This window comes from Poecilia latipinna, unplaced genomic scaffold (assembly GCF_001443285.1).
Source record: "Poecilia latipinna isolate Pla-1442-1.1 unplaced genomic scaffold, P_latipinna-1.0 Scaffold1015, whole genome shotgun sequence".
NCBI lineage: Eukaryota > Metazoa > Chordata > Actinopteri > Cyprinodontiformes > Poeciliidae > Poecilia > Poecilia latipinna.
In genome coordinates, this window is record NW_015113631.1 from 58,755 (window position 1) to 79,010 (window position 20,256).

Below are 20,256 nucleotides of genomic sequence, written 5' to 3' on the forward strand. Positions count from 1 at the left end.
TCCCCTACCTGTCACCCAGTTTTGATTTTCTGGGAAGCATTTCTCCTCAGATGCACGTTTCTTTTTTTATATATATGTAATCCCCTTGTTTGACCCCAGTGATCCTAACATGGGAAATGTCACAGATTATAACGGTGATCACCCTGAATGCGATAAAGCTCATCTGTATTCTGACATCTAATTGCGCTGAACATTTTTCAGTGTATCCAGTTTTGCATGTCAAAAAAAAAAGAAAAAAAAAAAAGAAAAGTGACTGATAATTGTTTGACTACCACTAAACTAGATGTGATTGCGGTGAACAATATTTGAAGCGATTTTTAAATGGCAACATGTCACAGCTAACCGGAAAACACAGGCTGGTGGGGGGGGGGAAATGAAAGAATATTTTTTTCTTCTGAGTATATTTTTTTTTGGGGGGGGGAAAGCATATCTTCTAAGGCTGCAGAAGCTCATTGTTGTGTGTGGGGGAAAAAAAACGCCTCAAAGCAAACATATTCATTAAAGTTATAGAAAGACTTAATTGTTTTTCATTTTCTTGGTTTATTTTTGCACAACACCAACCCTCCAGCTTCCGCCCTCTTAGCAACAAAAGCTTCATGCCTCTTATCACTATTCTTCCCCCTCTTTTTTTTTGTTTTTTTTTTTGTTAATGTTTTGGTTTTAACAAAACATTAACACTCCCAGGAGTGAGAGTGAGAGATTTTGCAAAGGAAAAAAGAATGAGAATGAGAAAATGGACAGATTATTCCAGATACAAGAGCAGCATGACGAGCCAGGAGGCAAGCTCGCATATCTGTGTGCACTAACACGTTGGGGAAACTCGTTGTGGCTTTCTGGATGCGTAACATGTCTGCGAGTGAAACAGGGCGCACAAATAACGGTAACGGGAGCCAGGGAACCAGACGCTGTGCAGCATGAACATGTGCGTGTGTCTGCTTATCTCCTTAAGGCCAAACAGTCACTAGCCACGCTGACAAAGGATGTGCCCAAGCGTCACTCATTGGCCATGCCCACGGAGGCGGTCGTCAATGGCAACAACCAGGAGTGGGTGATGCAGGCGGATCTTCCCCTGACTGCCGCCATCAGGCAAAGTCAGCAGACCCTCTACGTCCACACGGGCCATCCCACTGACAGACAAGGTAGGCCGACACGAGGGCAGATTGCCTCGTAAACGTGTTGAGATTTGTGGCCCCATCGCTTACAAACTGCATGCTCACGTGAAGCTGGTCTCTACGCATTAAATCGCGCCATCTGCTAAATATTATGATGTTCCAGCTGTGTTATGCCATGCGCTTTATTTCCTCTGAGGTGGCAGCCAAAAATAAGTTGCATGTTAAGTGCATGTGGTCAGTCCTAAATGGAATATGTGTTTGAATTTTTATGTCGACATTTTCAGGTTTCGTCTTTGTCAGAGTCGAAAAAGAAACAGGATCTCCTATGACTTGTAAGCATTAGTCTAAAAGGAATGGCGGATTTGAGTGCCGCTTTCTAATATAATTAGAACTTAATTACATTTTAATGCAAATACAAAATATGCGAGGGTTTCACTGTAACAAAGCTGCACTGGAGTTACCCGCCCCCCCAACAAAATAGAGCACAATTTCTAAAACTGAGTACTTAAGAGATGTGCAACAGGATGCCCTCAGTTTTACCAGTATGGAGAACTGCATAAACGTTTATGAAGCAAAAATTAGTGAACAGATCAAACACACCTTGAGGTCCATTACTCCAGTTTTTTCTTTGTCAATCCTTAGTCAGCTTGTAAATAAACACACAAAAAAAATAAGGATTCAGTGGCGGTTCTGATATTGTCTCTCTAGAGGTATTGCAAAATCACATTTGAAATTTGAATTCCTTTTTCTTGAGGAGTTCAATTCTACAGTTCTACATCATGTAGACAGAAAGTATATCGGTAGTTTTTGCAGCTTCACTCCTCCGTAAAACTGAGTTTGTGTTGAGAGACTTGCAAAAAAAAAAAAAAACATATTTTTAATAAATTAATTATTATGTTTTTACAAAACCAAAATACAACTTCACTCAGGATATCTGAATGCACATAAATACATATGCAGACAACCTTCACTGACTTGCCAGTATTTTGATCTCTGACATATACGTCACTCTTTGTCAGAGAAATTTTAATCTTGGTTTTGTGGTAAAAGTTTCAGTAAATACTACAACAATTATCTAAATGATTACTTGGCATAATCCAATACAAATATCACAAACAGCCCATTTTTTTAAACTTTTCTAACTCAGTGCTGTACAGATAACATTGGTGTGCTTAAATAGAAAAAAAAAACAACAACTGGACATTCCATTCTTAGCTGTGATATTTTATTTCCTTCCCTTTACTTTGCGAGCATATTGCTAATAGCATATTTATCATCAGTCTCGTGAGAGAATAAAACATTCTGTGTTGCTGTAAGAGTAAAGTTTCTGTTGAATTCCTATGTCCCACAGCTTCCACTAAAGGATGTGTTACTACACACAAAGTCTGATGTTTTTGGAAAGCCGTAACTACGGGCTTTGCCAAACAATGTTTTCCGACATAAAAAAAAAAAGCATAGAAGAAAGCAATAAAGTGGAGAAAACGCTGCATAAATTAGCCTCGCAGCTGTACAAAAGCCTTAAAATGCATTGTTTTAAATGGCAGCCGTAGGTCCACGCACCAGTTGCTAACTAATTGGGGACATCTGGAGGAAGTCGCGGACGAACGCAAGAAGACGGGGAAGATGTGGGAACAGTCACGAACTCCAAATTGCATTGCAATTGGCTGTGCTTTATGTATCAGTCTCATTGGTTCGGGCACACGCTCTCTAAACCTCTGTGAAGCTGTTTCCCTGTTGCTTAGCAACTGCAGCTGGTTAGAAAAATATACTCTCTTTTTCTTCCTCCATTCATTTTTAAGCTAAGTTTTATTCTGCTGTGTTGTACTGATACTGAGGGTCCACCATATTTTATTTTATTTTATTTCATTCCCCCCCTCCCCTCCATTTTGTACCATTGGTGCCCCAAACTCCCGAGACAAAGGTAAGCCTGTCCTCTCTCCCCTCTTGTCCCGTCTAGTGGCTGCGGTGCGAGTGAGCCCCATCCACTCGCGTCAGCCCTCCATCATCTCTGACGCCTCTGCAGTGGAGGGAGATCGGTCGTCGACGCCCAGCGACATAAACTCGCCTCGTCACCGGACTCACTCCCTCTGCAATGTAAGAGCTGCCCGCCTCTGCGCCCTCCCAAGTGATCACCTGTTCTGCTCTCGTAGTAACTGCTGACTGTTCCACCGCCTGGCCGCCGTCGTTTCCCCCTCGCCGTCCTTTTGGCTGAGTTCACATTTGCCCCCATGCATTTCTGTCGTGCACTCACTCTGGAGGCGTGATATGATTTTTTTTTTTTTTTTTTTTTGGGGATTAAAAACAAAAATAAAACAAAAATGAATTGGGTAGTAAATAGGTGTGTGCTCAACAGCATGAAAAGTTTCATCTCTCCTTTCTGTCGTGATCTCTTTTGGTATTTTTTTTTTTTTTGCAACCTTTCTGCTCTTGTAACTCTCCTTTTCTGTGGTCGTCAGTTCAGTTTTTTTTTTTTTTTTTCCTCTCTTGTTCCTCCTGCAGTCCCTAGAAGATCTGGAGGAGGCGAAGCGTAAGAAGAAGAAAGAGAAGATGGGGCTGGGCTCGCTGTCGCGTGTCTTTGCCCGGGGAAAGCAACGCAAGTCTCTGGACCCCGGTTTGTTTGATGGTACTTCCACACCCGATTATTACATAGAAGAGGATGCAGACTGGTAAAAAGCACAGCTCTCTGAGTGAACCCACCTGTGGACCACGTTGCATTTAATGTGTGAGAGGACGGATGTCGGAGTGTATAGATATAATATAATACATGCGCCTGTTTAGCCCCACAACAAGGGGGATAATTGTACATGTTCGTGTGTGTGTGTGTGTGCGTGCGTGTTGGTGTGCACGTGCGTGGTTAGGCCAACGGTCAGAGGCCGAGTCAGGAGCCAGAGGCGCGTCTTGCTTTGCCGAAGTGTATCTCTTATTGAACACATTGCACCTGTACGTATGTACACTTCTGTAAATAGAAAAACACAGCAACAATGTGGACTTGCTCTGTCAAAGCTGTGTTCCTGGATCTTCTTCTTGACTTTTTGTTTTCAAAAAGCTGGAAACTTGAAGGACTGCTGTATCTGTAAATAACAACGGTTGTTGTTCACTCTGTGCTTGTAAATGTCTCCATGTTCCGATTAACTTTTGTTCATTTTGACATGAATTCCCCTCACAACTCAAAGCCCCTTTGTTTTGTTTTGTTTTTTTTGTCCTGCCTGGTCCTCCCCTCCCTTTTCACACAGCCATGATGAGAACAGTTTCCTGTAGGCAACATGCAGACTCCTCAGTTCCAACAACAATTCGATTATCATTTATCGCATTCCTCAGAAAACGAAAACTCAACAGGGGCTCTAACTGGTTGCAAAAGAGCCGCTGAGCACGGGGTCAGCTTTCTACGCTGAACCGTTTGTTCAATAATAATGATGAAGCCAAACAGGAAATGCAAAAAAAAAAAAAAAAAAAAAAAAGATTTCTATCTGCTAAGATAGAACGTACAGTGCCTTGCCAAGGTATTCATTTTTTTGTTTTCTCCACGTTTTTGCAAAATAACTAATTATCTAATTCCATCCAATTGATGCTCTGGTTGTATATCTGTTCTATATCGATAGCAGATTTTTACTCCAGGATTGCTCCATCCATGTTTCTGTCAACTCTAACCAGCTTCCCACCAATCATGATGCTGCTGCCAAAGTGTTTTACCATGTTGGGCCAAAACGTTACATTCTGTTTTCACCTGACCAGAGATCACGCTAACTGAGAGCTTGCAAAATGGCATCGGTCACGGACCGGCTAATTATTTGACATCACATGAGGCTGAGGCAACAGTGTTGTAAAATGAGAAGAAATACTGCCCCTTACAGGAGAAGGTTCCCAATATTTTTCACAATTTGTGGCGGAAATTTTGAAACAAACTTAACAGTTATGCACTAGAATGACAAAATGATCCATTGATTATGCGTGAATTTCTGTGATTAATGTAATTTAGCATCTGGAGTCTAGATGGCCACATAAAAAGCTATGGTGGGCCAGATTTGTCCCCCGAGCATCAAGTTTGACACATGTGCTTTCGTAGGTATTAATGGCTCGTTTAACATTGCTTTGTGACGAGCTAAAATTTTAAAAGGTATTTTTTTTTTTTAATCCAACTCGGATTTAATCTGCAGCACAACTTTAACCTTGATGTGTCTGCAGTGACCCTTGATCTCTATGGTGTTGCTTGTTCACTAGTGTCCTCAGACGTCCTTGATAGATCAGCTTGGCTTATTCTAAGAGACTGTGTGTGTATAAATCAGGTAACCGGTAATCGCTAGACGGTTTCATCGGCGTTTATGGGGTAACGGAGTAAAGAGAGCTAAATGGTTTCTACATCATTCAGATTTTTTTTAGATCAACCATGAATGCCTCCACGGTTATGGTTTGCTCTTGTGTCAGTCCGTCACATAAAATCCATTGAAGTTTGTGGCTGTGATGTGACAAAATATCCAAACGTTCGAGGGATACTTATGCAAGACAATGCACACACCTGAACATGGAACATGCATGCAAATAGCCTCAGACCCCCAAAGCATGCTGAGAGGGTTGTGTTGCATATGTTGTCAAGAAGGCACTTTAAAAAAAAAAAAAAAAAAGAGAGGCCAGTTACTGATTTCATGATGTTTATTCGTGGTTTTGTCAGATTCAAATGCATCCTTTTTTTTTTTTTTTAAGCTCGGCTCTTTAATTTTCTTTGATTACTCTGTTGTGGTTTAGCAATTTAGCCATATTCTGCATCTCCAAGGCAACATTTCCAAGTGGGAATCAATTTGGAAATTTCAAGATCAGCAAAGCTGTCAAGAAACCAACACTATTTTAAATCATTCATAGTTTTTCCTCCCATTTTCTTTTAACTTGATCTCGCCGCTGCTCGCAGCTATCATTATGCTAATACTCCGAAAAGCTGCTGGGGTTGGATTATGTTTCTAAAATTAGACGCTAGATATAAAACCGATGGTCAAGACTTTTGCTAGACCGCTGGAATCAAAGTTGTTTTTAATTAATAACTGGAACTGCAATTAAAAGAAGCGTACATTAAACAAAAGACTCCAACGCTGATGAGTGCCACCTCGGAAGGTTAGAAATCAGGTCTTAAGCATACTAATCAAGTAAAAGCATTGCTTTCCAGGTGACCCCCTGAGCTCCATAGACAGTTTTTGTTTTACGCTTCTTCTGGGAAAAAAAAAAAAAAAAGCAATTAGCTCTGTGTTAAAGGTTAATAACATTTCTTCAAGCCAAAGAATGTCCAGAGACACAGGATTCTTTTCATCCTGGATCAAATTGGAGTCTGCACTGCCCCCACTGGAAATCTCTTCTCTCCCTGACATTAAATTATCACTGGGTTTTCTTTAGCTGTACCAAAAACCACCCCAAAACAGTGCAAGAAGGCACTGGAGCTATTTTTTTAACCAGACTTTACGAGAAAAGAGGATCTTTGGAAAAAGTATTTGCTGCCAGACTTTTTTTTTTTTTTTTTTAACATGGTCACAGTTCAATGTTTCAGATCATCAAACTAATTTTGATACAAGACACGACAACCTGAGTAAATATAAAATGCAGTTTCAAATTATGATTTTAATTCGTTAAGCTATCCAAAGCATCCTGCCCTTGCGTGAAAAAATAATTGCCCTCTAAAACCAGCTACTAATTGTTCCACCCTTGCCAGCAACAACTTCCATCAGCTATTTATGATAATTGGCAATGAGTCTTTTACATCACTGTGGAGGAATTTAGCCCACTTTTCTTTGCACCAGTATGTAAATCAGCCTCACTGGAGGGTTTTAAATAGCCTACTCTAAGTCATTACCGAAGCCTTTAGTTCAGATTTAATTCCAAACTTTGACTTGAAGATCTTTTTTTTTTTTTTTTCTATGATTCAGAGGCGGATTAGCTAGTGTGCTAGAGTTGAGTCATGGAGCCTTGTGAAGCTTCATAACTCGAGCACGCTTGAGTTTTAAGACAAGAACATATGGCTGGACATTCTCACCTGCTTGATTATCTGAAACATTTAGGAAATTCAAAGATAAATCATCGCATATTCAGCTGTATTTATAGGAACAACTCAACCAGTTAAGGTGTTCATTATCAAATAGTATATAGGAAAAATACAGGCTACTTTTTATGTTTTCATTTAACCAGTTTTTACCTGCTGACTGGGGGGGGGGGAAACTACATATCAAATGCAGCATTGTATGATTTCATATTCTGAGCCACGGGGTGTGTTTTTATTCTTCCACAGATATTTTACTTTTTTGTAAAAATGAGATAGCATTACAGAAATGAGATGAATATTATTGTTATTATTATTATTGAAGAGTTTTATTTAAAGTCAGAGATGTAGGCCTCAGTGTGGAACTGAGATATTTAGAAGTAGATAGTAGCAACTTTCTAAGGCATGGCAACGACGTTACGCTAAAAAAAGAAAACAAACAATAAAAAAATAAATATTATTTTAAAATAAAATAAGGGATAATGATTTCTATGTGGCTGTCCTCTCTTTTCCTGTGTTTGTGTTATGTGTTTTTTTGTTGTTACTTCTGTCCCGTTTTTAACGTGGGGTTGCTGCAGTGTGCAGCCTTCAAATGGCCTTTTTTTCCTCTGTTCCCCTCTCTGATTTCTTCATTCCCAGCTAATTTTCCCCCCACCCTACATTTCTCAAAAAGCTGCATTAGTTTTGTCAAAACAAAAGGGATAAGGGAAGATAAGGCCATGTCAGATCTCATGTGTGAGCGCATGGTGTCAATAATGGTGTGTACCAACGTGACCACTAACCTGTAACTCTGACCCCTTCCTGTCAAACTCCCATCCTACTCTCAACACAGTGGAGCGACCCAAGAAGCAACCAGTCACATTCAAAGAGTTTGGAGGAAAGACGATTTCTTGTTGCTTCAACAAAGCGTTGCACTGGGTTGCAAACTGTGTTGGCAGATACCTTCTAACTTTCAAACAACGTCACACTCTGACCCGACTTGGCACTTCTTCAAGTTGAAGTGTAGAGGTTTTTTTGTTTTGTTTTGTTTTGCTTTATAGAAAGAAGATGTAACGGTGTGAAACAGAAAGTGAGTGCCGAAACAGGCTTTTGAGAGCAACAGTAAGTTTCATGACATATATTGGCAAGTCACTTTATTAGCCACATCTTGGTAAATTCTTTTTTTTTTTTGTTTGTTTAAGAACTTGGGCTCAAAAAATATGTCAAATCTAGCAAAATTGGTAAAAAAAAAAAAGAATGAAAAAAAATATTTGTAGTGTTGGTTTATGTCAGATTAATTTCCAATTTTGCTGCTGCAGTTTTTAAAAAAATATTATTGAATGCATGAGTGGAGGTCACTGAAGGTCAGTCAGGACACATTACCCAGATCAAACAAAAGCGGTGTCCATGGTTTTGTGCATAGTTTGTTTTGGTTTGGTCAAAAAAATATTGTTTATGCCACTATCATTATAGAGACTCTGCAGTATAGATCAGTTTTTGTTTGACTTTATATCCATGATGATATTCTCATATTCCACCATCATCCCAAAAGTTCTCAAAATCTATTACTGAAAAAAACAAATGCAGACTTGGATTTGTCATGTTGTTATGCCAGACAGACATGCAGAACAACAAATATTTTCTAATAGAGTAGGCTGTATTCTGTTGCAGGCTTTAGTTTATTTAAACTGACATGGTGTTAATATCTCACCTATAGTTGATTTATTTCAGAAGATTTTATATTTGCACCCTATTTCCATCGATAAAGATTTTCATCCCCATCTGGGTCGGGTGACTCTTCTAAAATATGACTGATTGTGTTCAAACCTCCCTATCAAACCAAGTTAACAGAATGTGGTAGAGGAGTTTTCAGTCAGCATATTTTATCTGTATTTTTTGTTGTTGTGATACTAGGAGCCTTTATTTATCGTAACGTGAGAGGAAAGCAGGCAGACAGAGAAAAGGGAAAACGTTCAGAAAATGTTGTGGGGCCATGGAGTCGGAACCTGCACGACTGTGCTGAGGAGTAATTGCCTCTAAATGTTTCATGATGTCTACCATTTAAGCACAGGCTGTGACCACAATTAGATTTTTTATTTATTTATTTTTTTATCTAAACAAATAAAGTTTAAAATCCAGTAAATTCCAAACGATCACTCCAAGAACAGGAAACCCTGCAAGGCTTAGGGTTTCCTAAGCTACGATTAGGCACAAATAGAGGGGGTTGTATTTGATCTATGGAATATAATTTTGATACTTTCATGATTTGGGTCTACTTTTCAGTCAAATCATCCATCCAGTAACAGATTTCTGATAAACAAATAACAGGTTTGCTCATTGGCTTAGTTCTCTCAAGCACCATTAAATAAGCTGCAATAAGTGGGTTTTCTTTCAGTGTTTCAGTGTGATTTTCATAGTAAAAAAAAAAAAAGCAACTTTAAGTTTGAAAAACAGAAGTTCTTCTCAAAAAGTCGATTTATTCAGTTTGATTTAAATCACAAGGTATGAAATGAAAGTTTACAAAGATCGGTCCACTCCTAAATCTTTTTTTGAGTCAACACACTCAACTCGGTACAAATGATTAGTTTTGTGTTTGCCTATTACTGCAGAGACGCAGAAAGCAAGAAGAACCAAAATGATACATTTTTCTTTATTTGGGGCTCTTCTGGGTAAAGCTTAGAGCAAAATCTCAAAAGTTGTGACTGACAGAGGACAATATTCAATCTGATGTATATCTATATATATATATATATATATATTCACTGTAATAAAATGGATGCTGAATGTGCAGAGAACAAGGACAAAGACTCTGCATTGTCCATTATGACTGAGCTGAAAGATGGATGCTTTTATCTTAGGCTCATTAGTTTCCCAGCAGCCTCACTGTTTTAGCCTTGAAGGCTGTGGCTAATGTTCTTTCATAGGGCGAGGCAAACAAAATAGGTGTGTTGAAATGCATGGTAATAATTCAAAGATTTGCAAATGTAATTCATGAGTCGTGTGGCTATTTTTGCCGCTACACACTTCCTGTGTACATCAAATACAAGGAAGCGATGCATAATGAACTGTGAGGATGTCGCCACCTGCTGTTCGAGTAAGGGAAACGCTTTCATTCGCGTTTTTTTTTTTTTTTTTGCCTCCTGAAAACATAATTTATTGATAAAATGTAAATGTTTTATCTATCATTTTTTTTTTTTTTTTTTTTGATAAACGTTGCAAATCGGCAGGGGGGATAGCTTTACATCCATTCAGGGTGCCAGCAGGACATTGATGTAATATAAGATGCATGAGAATACTCCACACATCGCCTAACTGTAGGGTTCCTGCAGGCTTATTTATATGGATGAGTCATGTTATTTTAAAAGCTCAAACAGATGCTCCACTTAATGGACTTTTTAAGTGAGGAGCTTGTTAATAAAAAGCTGCATCCTTGTTTCCAGTACTATAGCTGCCAAGCACATTCTTGTAATGAAAGAAAATGATTTCCCTCCCAACGGGCTTATTTTTTTCACATTGAACCTCTTATTGTTGCGGCGCATTAACGCCTTTGCTCTTATCATTGCTCACAAAACCCACTGCCACCCCTGCCTCCACTCAAAAACTTCACCCACATCACCCATCTGAACCTCATCCCCCTCACCCACCCAGACTCAGACAGCCTCTACAGCTCCACCCGCCTCAGCCTGTCAGACGGGTCGGAGGACCAGCTCGACCGCCTCCAGCAAGTGGAGCTGGCCAGGATGACGCCCATGTCTCAGTGGAGGGCTGGCACCGTTCAGGCCTGGCTGGAGGTTGTTATGGCAATGCCTATGTACATCCGCACCTGCTCGGAAAATGTCAAGAGCGGAAAGGTAACGCCAGCTGCGGGTTTCATCTCAAGCTTCCAAGCAGGAGGGGTTGTAACGGGTCCGTTCTAACATTTTCCAGGTCTTACTGGGACTGACGGATGAAGACCTGGAGCTGGGTTTGGGCGTCAGCAGCTTAATGCACCGCCGGAAACTTCGCCTGGCCATAGAGGATTACAGAGAGGCTGAGAATGGCAAAGAGTGAGGAAGGCCTAAAAACAGCCTCATTGGAGAAACTGAGCGTTATAAGACATGGCAGCGTGTGCATAGAGGGCCATCTGTTGGTCATTTGAAGTAAAAACCAACCTGTCATCTCAAAAGCCAAAAAATAGAGTAGAAATTCTCGTTTTGCAGGGTGAGGCAGGTCAGACCCATCTGATATTTTACATAACATTTGCTACAATTGTACTGTGGTGATTTATCTGCTATTTCCTGTCAGGAAATATCAGGTATTTAGTGACAGGCCTTTAAATATTTGTCAAAGCCTCTTTTTTCTTTTTTTAAGGTTCACAGAAGGATTCTTTCAGCTTGACATAAATTTGTAGATTTATTCTTCTATAAGGCTTATATTTGGTAGGGCTTTCTTTTTTATGAGTTTTTTTTTTTTTTTTTTTACATTCTAGGTTTAATTTGATCACATGAAAATGTTAGTAATGTACCCGTCTTATGAAAGAAATGCAAGGAGTCACAACGTTTGCAGTTCAAGTTGGTCATAGATTCAGCAAAAAACTTAAATATCCACATCAGGTTCAGGTTGCTTTGAGTCCTAAAGGGCAATTAATGTTACCGCGAGTAAAAAGGAAGGAAAAAAGACATAAAAACTAAGAAACAATCAAAGCAACATCAAAAGCAGTTAATACAAGATAGGCAGAGTACCAACAGTCATCCAACAACAATTATCAACATTCATAATGTAGAATAAATAAAAACCAACCAATCAAATGCCAGTGATAGTCCTGTCTTGTGCTGCATTAAAAAGAAAAACAAAGGAGTGCTAATAATACTTCTCATACAAAGAAGTCTGAGCTGTAGAAAGCAGAAACTGGAACTTTTCATGTAAATAATGAGAGCTGTCGGAAATAATGCCTTTGGTTTTCCTGATTCTGTCAGTTGAACAGGTCTGTAAGACTGAACTGTTCAAGTCCCAGAATTGTATCTATTTCTCTACTTAATGGATTTATTTTTTTTACCAGAGTTTTTGACCAGACAAGAGAAAACATCAACACAGATTCAGTAAATGGTCTGTAAAAGAAGAATCTCAGTAACTTATTGATATAAAAGTTTTATATATAAAAGATATAAAAGTTTCAGAGACAAAACAGTCATTGCTCACCCTTTTACTGAGTTTTTCCAAAGCGCGTGTACAAAGAAGTTAAAAACACATCAAACAGATTAAAATTTAACAGATGAAAATTAAGCAGGTTAACTGCAAGTTCTCTGAATAACTTTTTAACTTATCCAGTATGGTTCCGAGATATTTGTAGTTTTCATCTGTCTCTGCTGTCTATCCTTTATCTTCTATTATCATCCTGCTAGTGTTTGTCAAATTTATTCAGTCTAGTTTGCACAATTAAAATGGAGATCAAAGATATTGAGAAATAGTAAAACTAGTAACAGTGTAGAAAGAGGCAAAAACCAATTAGCTTCCACCCAAATAGCATAGAACAAAATAATGTATTTATCAGTTGATCATAAAATTACGACATGCAGTCATATAAAATACATAGAAACACATCTACAAAGTATTAATAGAAATTTAAATAAAATAGAAAATGACACAGTTAATGAAGTACAGTTTTATTTACGGCATGCAGCATATTTAAACAGTTGACAGAAGTGCCTCACAAATTACCTGTAAGATAGAAGACGTAGAATAAAACTGTAATGCAATAAATGAAAACAATAAATCCTTTCTAAAAACTAATTAGCTTCTCTTATGTCAAAGGCCAGGGGAAAAATTAGTTTTTAAAATACATTGTAATGTGAGCAGCATGGACATGTAGAGGTCGCGTATTCCACTCTCTTGGGCTGCCACAGCAAATGTTCAATCACCTCAACATTTTAACTGATCCCAGAACACTGAGGAGAAACTGGCTGAGTGACTGGAGGACCCTGAAAGGTGTGGATATTGAGGAGATTGTGAAGACAGAACGTGGCTAGACCACTTAAAAATGTTAAAGTGAGCAATAAAGCTGTAAAATCAGTGCAATGACACATGGGAAGCCGATATAGAGATGTTAAGACTGGAGCTAGTGTTCATGCTGCTTTGTGCCAACTAGAGCTACTTGCAGGCATGACAAAGCTAGCCCGGCGTGTAGAGAGCTGCAATCGTTCCGAGAGGTGATAAAAGCATGAGTAATCGTCTCAAGATCCTTAAAAGAGAGTTAAGGTTTTTCTTTAGCATTGAGTAGTAGTTGGAAAAAAAATTGACTGCTGTTTGTCAAACTTAAGATAATTATCCAGAATAAAATAAGACCCCAATTAAAAAAAAAATAAAATAAATGAATGAATCATCTGTACTGGGCGCAATTAGATTTTCTAAATCAGATTACCTGAGTCTACTTTTTCTGAGGTTTTAATTTCAGCCAGACAGGTAAGTGCTTTACTGCTACTTGGCTTAAACTGGCAGACAAGCCTGGATGTTCTGCTACTGTGATCACAGTGTTTTTATCTCTTGCCCGGGGTGCTGTGTTGGGATTAAACGTGCAGCACTGGTTTTGCTTCTACACAAATTACGGAAGCTTCATTGTTGACAATGAAATTGTCTGTCCTGTCCACCTGGCTGCTAAAGAGGACTGAGTTCCTAGACTGACAGAGAAGTTCATACCTGTCTTGAAACAGAAAAGAGCTGTTCCTTTAATACCAACCAGAAAAACATAATCCTTTGGTTAATGGTATCACAGGCTGCTGATAAGTCCAAACAGACAGAATTCCCACCGTCTGCTGTTAAAAGAATGCCATTGAAAGGGCTGTGTCTGTGCTGTGCCGTGATATAAATCTCACCTGAACCTTCTCATAAAACAGCCTTAGTTACAGTGTCACTCTAGAATAAAATAATCCTTGAGAACTAATTTAACGGTAAGCTCTGCTGTTGTCATTGTAGCAATACTCCAATAAATACATATACGTGATCCGCCTTGTCATTTCTACTTAATAGACTGTAACATTGTATATTGCAATTTTCTCCATGAATAACCCTTTGTCTGTCTGTAGGCTGTCTAAGGCCGCAGATTTGGATCACCACTGGGTGGCCAAGGCCTGGTTAAGTGACGTGGGATTGCCTCAGTACTCCCAGGCTTTCCACACTCACCTGGTGGACGGGCGGATGCTGAACTCCCTGACCCGCCGTGACCTAGAACGTCACCTCAACATCACCAAGAAGTTCCATCAGGTCAGCCTGTTGCTGGGCATCGAACTGCTGCAGTCGCTCAACTTCAACAAGGAGGTGAGCAAGAAAAAGAGCTTCGGGGATGGATCTGCTTGAATGTGCACAAAACAAGTGATGGAAGCTATCAACTGGGTAAAATGTGTTTCACGAAATAATGTCCCAGGTGCTGCAGGCTCGCCGGATACAGTGTGAGCACGAGAATGAGGATCCGCTGGTATGGACGTCTCATCGCGTCATGAAATGGATCAAAGATATTGACCTCAAGGTGAGACAGCACAAAAAAAGACAGTATTCTCAAGTCTAAATGGTCAGAAAGACTCAAGCAAACCCACTTGGGAAATAATTTAAAATGAATAATTTGGACCAAACCAATGGCCCAAAGGTAAAGAAGTTCAAAGGAAAGTGCACAAAACAATTACTTATCAAAATGAAATGAATGAAAACAACATATTCTGAATCCAAATGCAATTTAGTCAAGAGTCTTAGAAAAATATCTTCTAGACAGCTAAATAAAGAGCTGATAGGATTTTAATTATTTGCTTATATGTCCAGGTAAATCTGGCACTCATCTTTTCTCAGAATAGACTTCAATGAGAGAAGGCACAGAGCAAAAAGAAGTGGATCAAGGGTTGAACCCTGAGGAACTCCGCCACGAAAAAGGGTTTGAGATGAACAGACAGTTTCTGTAATCAACACTGAAACTTCTGTCACTGGTGTATGAATAAAACCAGTTCTGCACCTTTAAATCTAACACTGTACCCCAGGCAAGAGATGAGAACACTGTGGTCAACGGCAGCAAATGCAGCTGTTGAATCTAAAAGGATATTACCAAAAAGATGTTGTTGTTTTTTGTTTGGTACATTTCCTGTAAGTTTTCTCTTTCTTCAACAGTCTATAATAGGAGATAATGAGACCATAAAACTGATTGAGGGAAGGAAGCAGTGATGGTAAACACTCAAAGTAGATCTTCTTTATTGAAGTGAAAATTGTTTCGTCATAGGGTTAGATAAACTAGGGTAGTTCTTTTTCATAGGGAGATAAGGAGCAGACTGAAAACGACCTTTGTTACCATACCTTAAATAGCCACGGCACCTGTCAGATCACATCCTCCTTATTGTTGCTGCTGGACAAGCATTTCCTGTGACACTGATTACAGTCACAGATAAGGATGTCTAATCTGGCATTGTATGGGTTTATACTTAAGTTTATATTTATCCTGAATAATACTGACTTCACTTTACATTGAGGTAAATCAATGGAAGGACTTTTTCCATACATCAATGAACAAAGGAGTAAAAAAACAAACAAAAAAAAAACATTAAGAGTCTGTTAAGTTTTGTTTTTTTATGTTTATTACCAGGAATACGCTGACAGCCTCCTCAGTAGTGGAGTTCATGGAGCTGTTATGATGCTTGACCCGTCTTTCAACACTGACTCAATGGCGACAGCACTGGGAATTCCCAGCAACAAACACATGGTCCGGCGACATCTTGATGAGGAGATGATGGCACTGATCAGCTCAGCCAGGTTGGCTGCAAATGTTCATGTCCAGCATGTGCAGGCTGCAGAAAAAATGAACAACGTTAGAGTTACAGAGAACATGACGCATCGTGCCTTGACTGGTGATCTAAAAATATCAAGAATATATTAAACCAGTCAAAAAGAAATATTCGTTTAACCAAATATTACCCGTGGGTAGTTTTACCCACCCAGCTGCAAGCTAAGAAACATTACTATGACCTCCAATGCAAATGTTCTATTCATTTGTAAATGCTTCACAAAGGTGAATTATGCCCTCTCCAAATGCTACTTGTATTAACCTTCTTTCTTTTCCTGCTTCCCTGTAGAGCAAATACACAGCAAAGTTATGATCTTTCAGGTGCGATAACTCCACCATCGCTGCTTCGGCAGAACTCTCTGACCAGACCTCCCAGCTCTAACGCCCGGCACACAGATGACGAGGGTTCTTTACGAAGGAGGGCTGTGAAGGTACATCTATCTCAGAAACAAAAGACTTTCTCTCAATTTCAACCTTTGTTGTGCAGCTCACGTCTTTGAGTTAACTGCAGATATTACTGTAGCAACAAATAGAATGTAAATCTACCAAAATATATGTCTCTGTATGTATTTGCGGTGATGAGGTTTTAATGTTTCAGCCTCCAATAGGGCTCAGCCCCAAAAAGCGGGGTGGGCGGGACCTGAGTTGCCATAGCAGTTTTGGCTCCTTACCACAGGAAGTTCGAGATCACACTCCCTCCAGATCCGAAGGAAGCCCAATCCGAGGATACTCAAGCATCGAGATCACAAACGTGTGATGGCAATAGGACTGGAAATGCAGTGAATACTCTGGACAGATTGCACTTTGAATAAAATATGTTTGGTTTTCTTTTTTAAGTTTCTTGACTTAAGTAAATTGTGCACAAGCAGCTATTTGCTGGTTTGGACTGTCATTTCTTTTTGCCCTTATGTCAAAGAACTGACAGACTTATTTTTCTATTATGTGTATTAATGTTTCTTGGTGGTTTGTTTATGTTGACTAACACCGACAGTCAAACTGATTATTCTACCCAAAGAATTGACTCTTTGTATTATACAGACTACTTAAAGATTAAAAAATGAAAAAGATTACGGTGTTAAATACTCTTGTTTCGTCACGTTCTCTCCATTGTGACACCTTCTTAATGTGGTGGACAGTTGAGAAAAATCTAAATAAAATTTGTAAGTTTTTATGTGTATTTTTTTTTTTATGTCCAATTACACCATTGTGTCTGAAGAAATGTAGCACCTCCTTTGGAGATCTATACTGTGCAGTAAACTTTACAATGCCAACAAAAGATGTGTGCTGTGATAAAATGAAATGAAAGTTTTGAAAATGAAAGGATAAAGAATGCTTGTGATAAAATAAAGATCATAATTCAAACACATCTGGACCAGTGAAAGTAATTTTTCAAATAATACAAAAAAAAAAGCCAATGTTTCTCAAAGACGCAGCGAGATGAAACTACATTTCACTTGCAATGTTATTGATGAAGTAATATCGTCCTTCAGATGAAGGGAGATTAAACAGGATGGGACCATCATCTGTTATTGTTTGACAACCAAGAAGCAGGAGGAGTTAAAGAAATCAAATGTTTTGTTTTAGCTGAAGCTTTGGAATCTGTTAATGAACAATTAAAAGAGTACTTGACCTTAAACACTATTTTATCTAGTTTTTTATGTGGTACTACATCTTTGAAGATCTTTCAGATTCTAGGTCCCAACTTGATGATAAAGTGAGTAACTAATAGATGAGTTCCAGAGCACCCTGCAGCTATTTAACAGATCCCAGAGTGTAAAAATGAGATGGTATTATTTCCACAAGTGTGAACATCTTAGAGGGTGTTATTCAATTGCCAATTCTTGGATCACTGCTTTTTATAATCTATATTAATGACGTTACCCATATTTTCTCCAACGCTATTTTTTTTATCTGTGTGCTGATGATACATTTGTTTTTCTGGTAGCACACAAGAAGTGGTACTCCTCAAATTCAATACAACCTTCAGTACTGTTCAAAATTCACTTGGTAACGTATAGCCTGCTTTGAATCCAGTCACATTCAATTTTTAGACTCAAGATCAAAGCTGACAAGTTGCATACCTATGACAATCTTGCTAGATTTTGGGTTTTCTCTTAGGCTAAATATCTTTGTATTGTAATTGACAAAAGTCTCATATTTAGACCAAACACTGGCCTTTATTTTGCAATAAATGTTGTTTCTGCAACCTTTCACCCATTTTGTTTTATGGGGAAGTTGTATGCATGTCTACATATTTCCTTTAAGAGACTGTATATGCTTGATTCAGTGTATCATGGTACTCTGAGTTTTAAAACAAGTCTCAAAGTGCCACTGTTTTGATATGAGAGGGTATATTACTCTCCTCTGTCCTCCAGAAGACTAAACCAATACTATATCCTAATTCATAAAGCAACTAGAATTATAAATACATGCCCACTCAGTTATATCAACCAAAACACTGCTTATGCTCACAGAACAGCTATCTTTCCAAAGTCCCATTGACCTGGCCTGGAATTAGTCACAGAAGGTCTTACATTTCCAAGAGCTGGTCTCTCTGAACACTTTTAAGTTTCTGAAGATCCTAGAAAGTAATAAATTCTGATGCAGATGCTTCTAAAACTTGATTGTACTCTTTGTTGTATATTTTAATGTTTAAGTTTTTGTGTGTGATACTGTCCCTGTGCTGCTGTTTTGGTCATGCGTCTCTTGTAATGTAGATTTTTAATCTCAATGAGGTTAATATTTTCTGGTGAAATAAAGGTGAAATGAAAAATCAGTGTGACATCTTTCTCTTTGATGTCTGTCCACCAGCCTGCATCCAGTGTTTGCATTGTAATCAACTGTTGTACTGGCCAATGGGTGGTGGCATTCTTCGTTATTTCCACTGTTTCTTCAGGTTTTAGCACAGACATGCTATGAATATCAAAGAACTAACACACATTTCCTACAGCAAGAGAGGCCGCTGCAAATTGCATGTACAAATCAAGAAAAGCTCTGCAAGACAAAAGCAATTATTAAACATAAAATAAGGAGTAAAACAGTGCCATAAAGAACGTACATGGTTCGGTGCTCATACTCAGATGTGAGATGGAACTTCCAAACTTTTCCATTTGTACCTCCATTATTGCTCATTTGTGCTGTGGGATGAGTCATGGTTTATAACGTGTTGTTTTGTATGGTGCAACTTCTTCCTGTAACTCACGGTGACTCCACCTTTATCCCAGACAAGTTGGGTGGATACTATCGTCTTGGATATCAGTGGAAAGGAAGGAGGAAGCTCCAATGGTGAAGCAGTCAGTGAAGAAGCACAATTCCCAATCAAGCTTTACAACCCTATCAGTAAGTTCACGGCATTTGATGTGAATGAGTTTACAACCTCATAACAGATAGAAACCTAATGAAGATAACGGTTATTTTGTTTAACCGCCTCCTTGTGGATGTGATATAATGATCCTCTTGAACATATTTAGTTTAAAGGTAACTAAATGGGAAGCTTCTGCCATTTAAATCAAGCTCGAATCCAAGTGTATTGTTTTCCTTCCCTGCCAGCAAATGTGATTACGAACTGACCGTGATGTAGCATCAATCCAGAGGAGCAGATTTAATCAGGACCCGTTCACAGTGGCTCTACACGTATTGCACCTTCCCCTATGTTCGTGTGCAGCGCAACAGAGTGAACCACTGTGATGCCTGAGAGGAAGAAAGCTTCCCCAGAGCCCAGAGTAACAAGGCGGCCTCATTGAAAAGGAACAATGCAACGACTTGGCAAGTGCTGGACATGTTTTTGCCATTATGCTGCAATAGACCTGGACTGTTCCCCATTCGGGCAGGTTGATGCAGCTGTTGGCTCTGGAAAGATGAAGTGCAAAGCAAAGCGGAGCATATTTTGAAGAAGTCAGCTTGAAAACACAGACGCACATCAAAAACATATGATGAAAGATAAATCATGTCATGTGACCGCCCGTGCCCAAAGCGCAATTGAGGTATGACTATAGGTATGTGGTAAATTTACAAAGAGGAAGTAAAAGCTAAGTAATGATAAAACTTGGTTTACTGGATGTAGACGTACTAAATTATTCTGTGTTACTGACGTTCGACCTTGTTGATTGTTGTAAAAATGCACGAAGGAAAAGGTTAATTGCATTTTCCTAGAAATTTCATTTTGCAACAGTTCCCCAAACTGTTGCAAAACTCTGCTGACATTTGAAGATATTGTTGTTGTTCTAAGCCCAGTTAACATTTTATTGTCACTACCTGAGAAACATTTTAGTGCCTTTGATGACCTAGTCTGATAGATAACAGAGGCATTATTTTTGATAGGATTGTTGCATCATTCTGTTCAGTAATGTGACAAAGTATGA

At 38.9% G+C, this 20,256-nt stretch overlaps 2 protein-coding genes across 4 annotated transcripts in view; both read left to right on the forward strand.

Moving 5' to 3' along the window:
• The window catches only part of LOC106958774 (kazrin-like), a 55,161-nt gene extending 45,958 nt beyond the window's left edge, over positions 1-9,203 (forward strand). For 2 of the 3 annotated variants that reach the window (XM_015050858.1, XM_015050860.1), the window contains 3 exons: positions 950-1,139; positions 3,070-3,206; positions 3,612-9,203. In XM_015050858.1, the coding sequence (XP_014906344.1) occupies positions 950-1,139; positions 3,070-3,206; positions 3,612-3,782 (498 nt within the window). In that variant the 3' untranslated portion in view covers positions 3,783-9,203. The remainder of the gene's footprint in view (positions 1-949; positions 1,140-3,069; positions 3,207-3,611) is intronic. The other variant, XM_015050859.1, reaches the window with a different exon arrangement.
• Positions 9,204-10,651: 1,448 nt separating this feature from the next.
• LOC106958776 (kazrin-A-like) lies at positions 10,652-17,296 on the forward strand. The gene is made up of 7 exons (XM_015050861.1): positions 10,652-10,955; positions 11,032-11,150; positions 14,163-14,394; positions 14,501-14,602; positions 15,698-15,864; positions 16,185-16,326; positions 16,494-17,296. The coding sequence occupies exons 1-7, from the start codon at positions 10,845-10,847 to the stop codon at positions 16,650-16,652; spliced, it is 1,032 nt and encodes a 343-aa protein (XP_014906347.1). The 5' UTR covers positions 10,652-10,844; the 3' UTR covers positions 16,653-17,296.
• Positions 17,297-20,256: the final 2,960 nt, after the last annotated feature.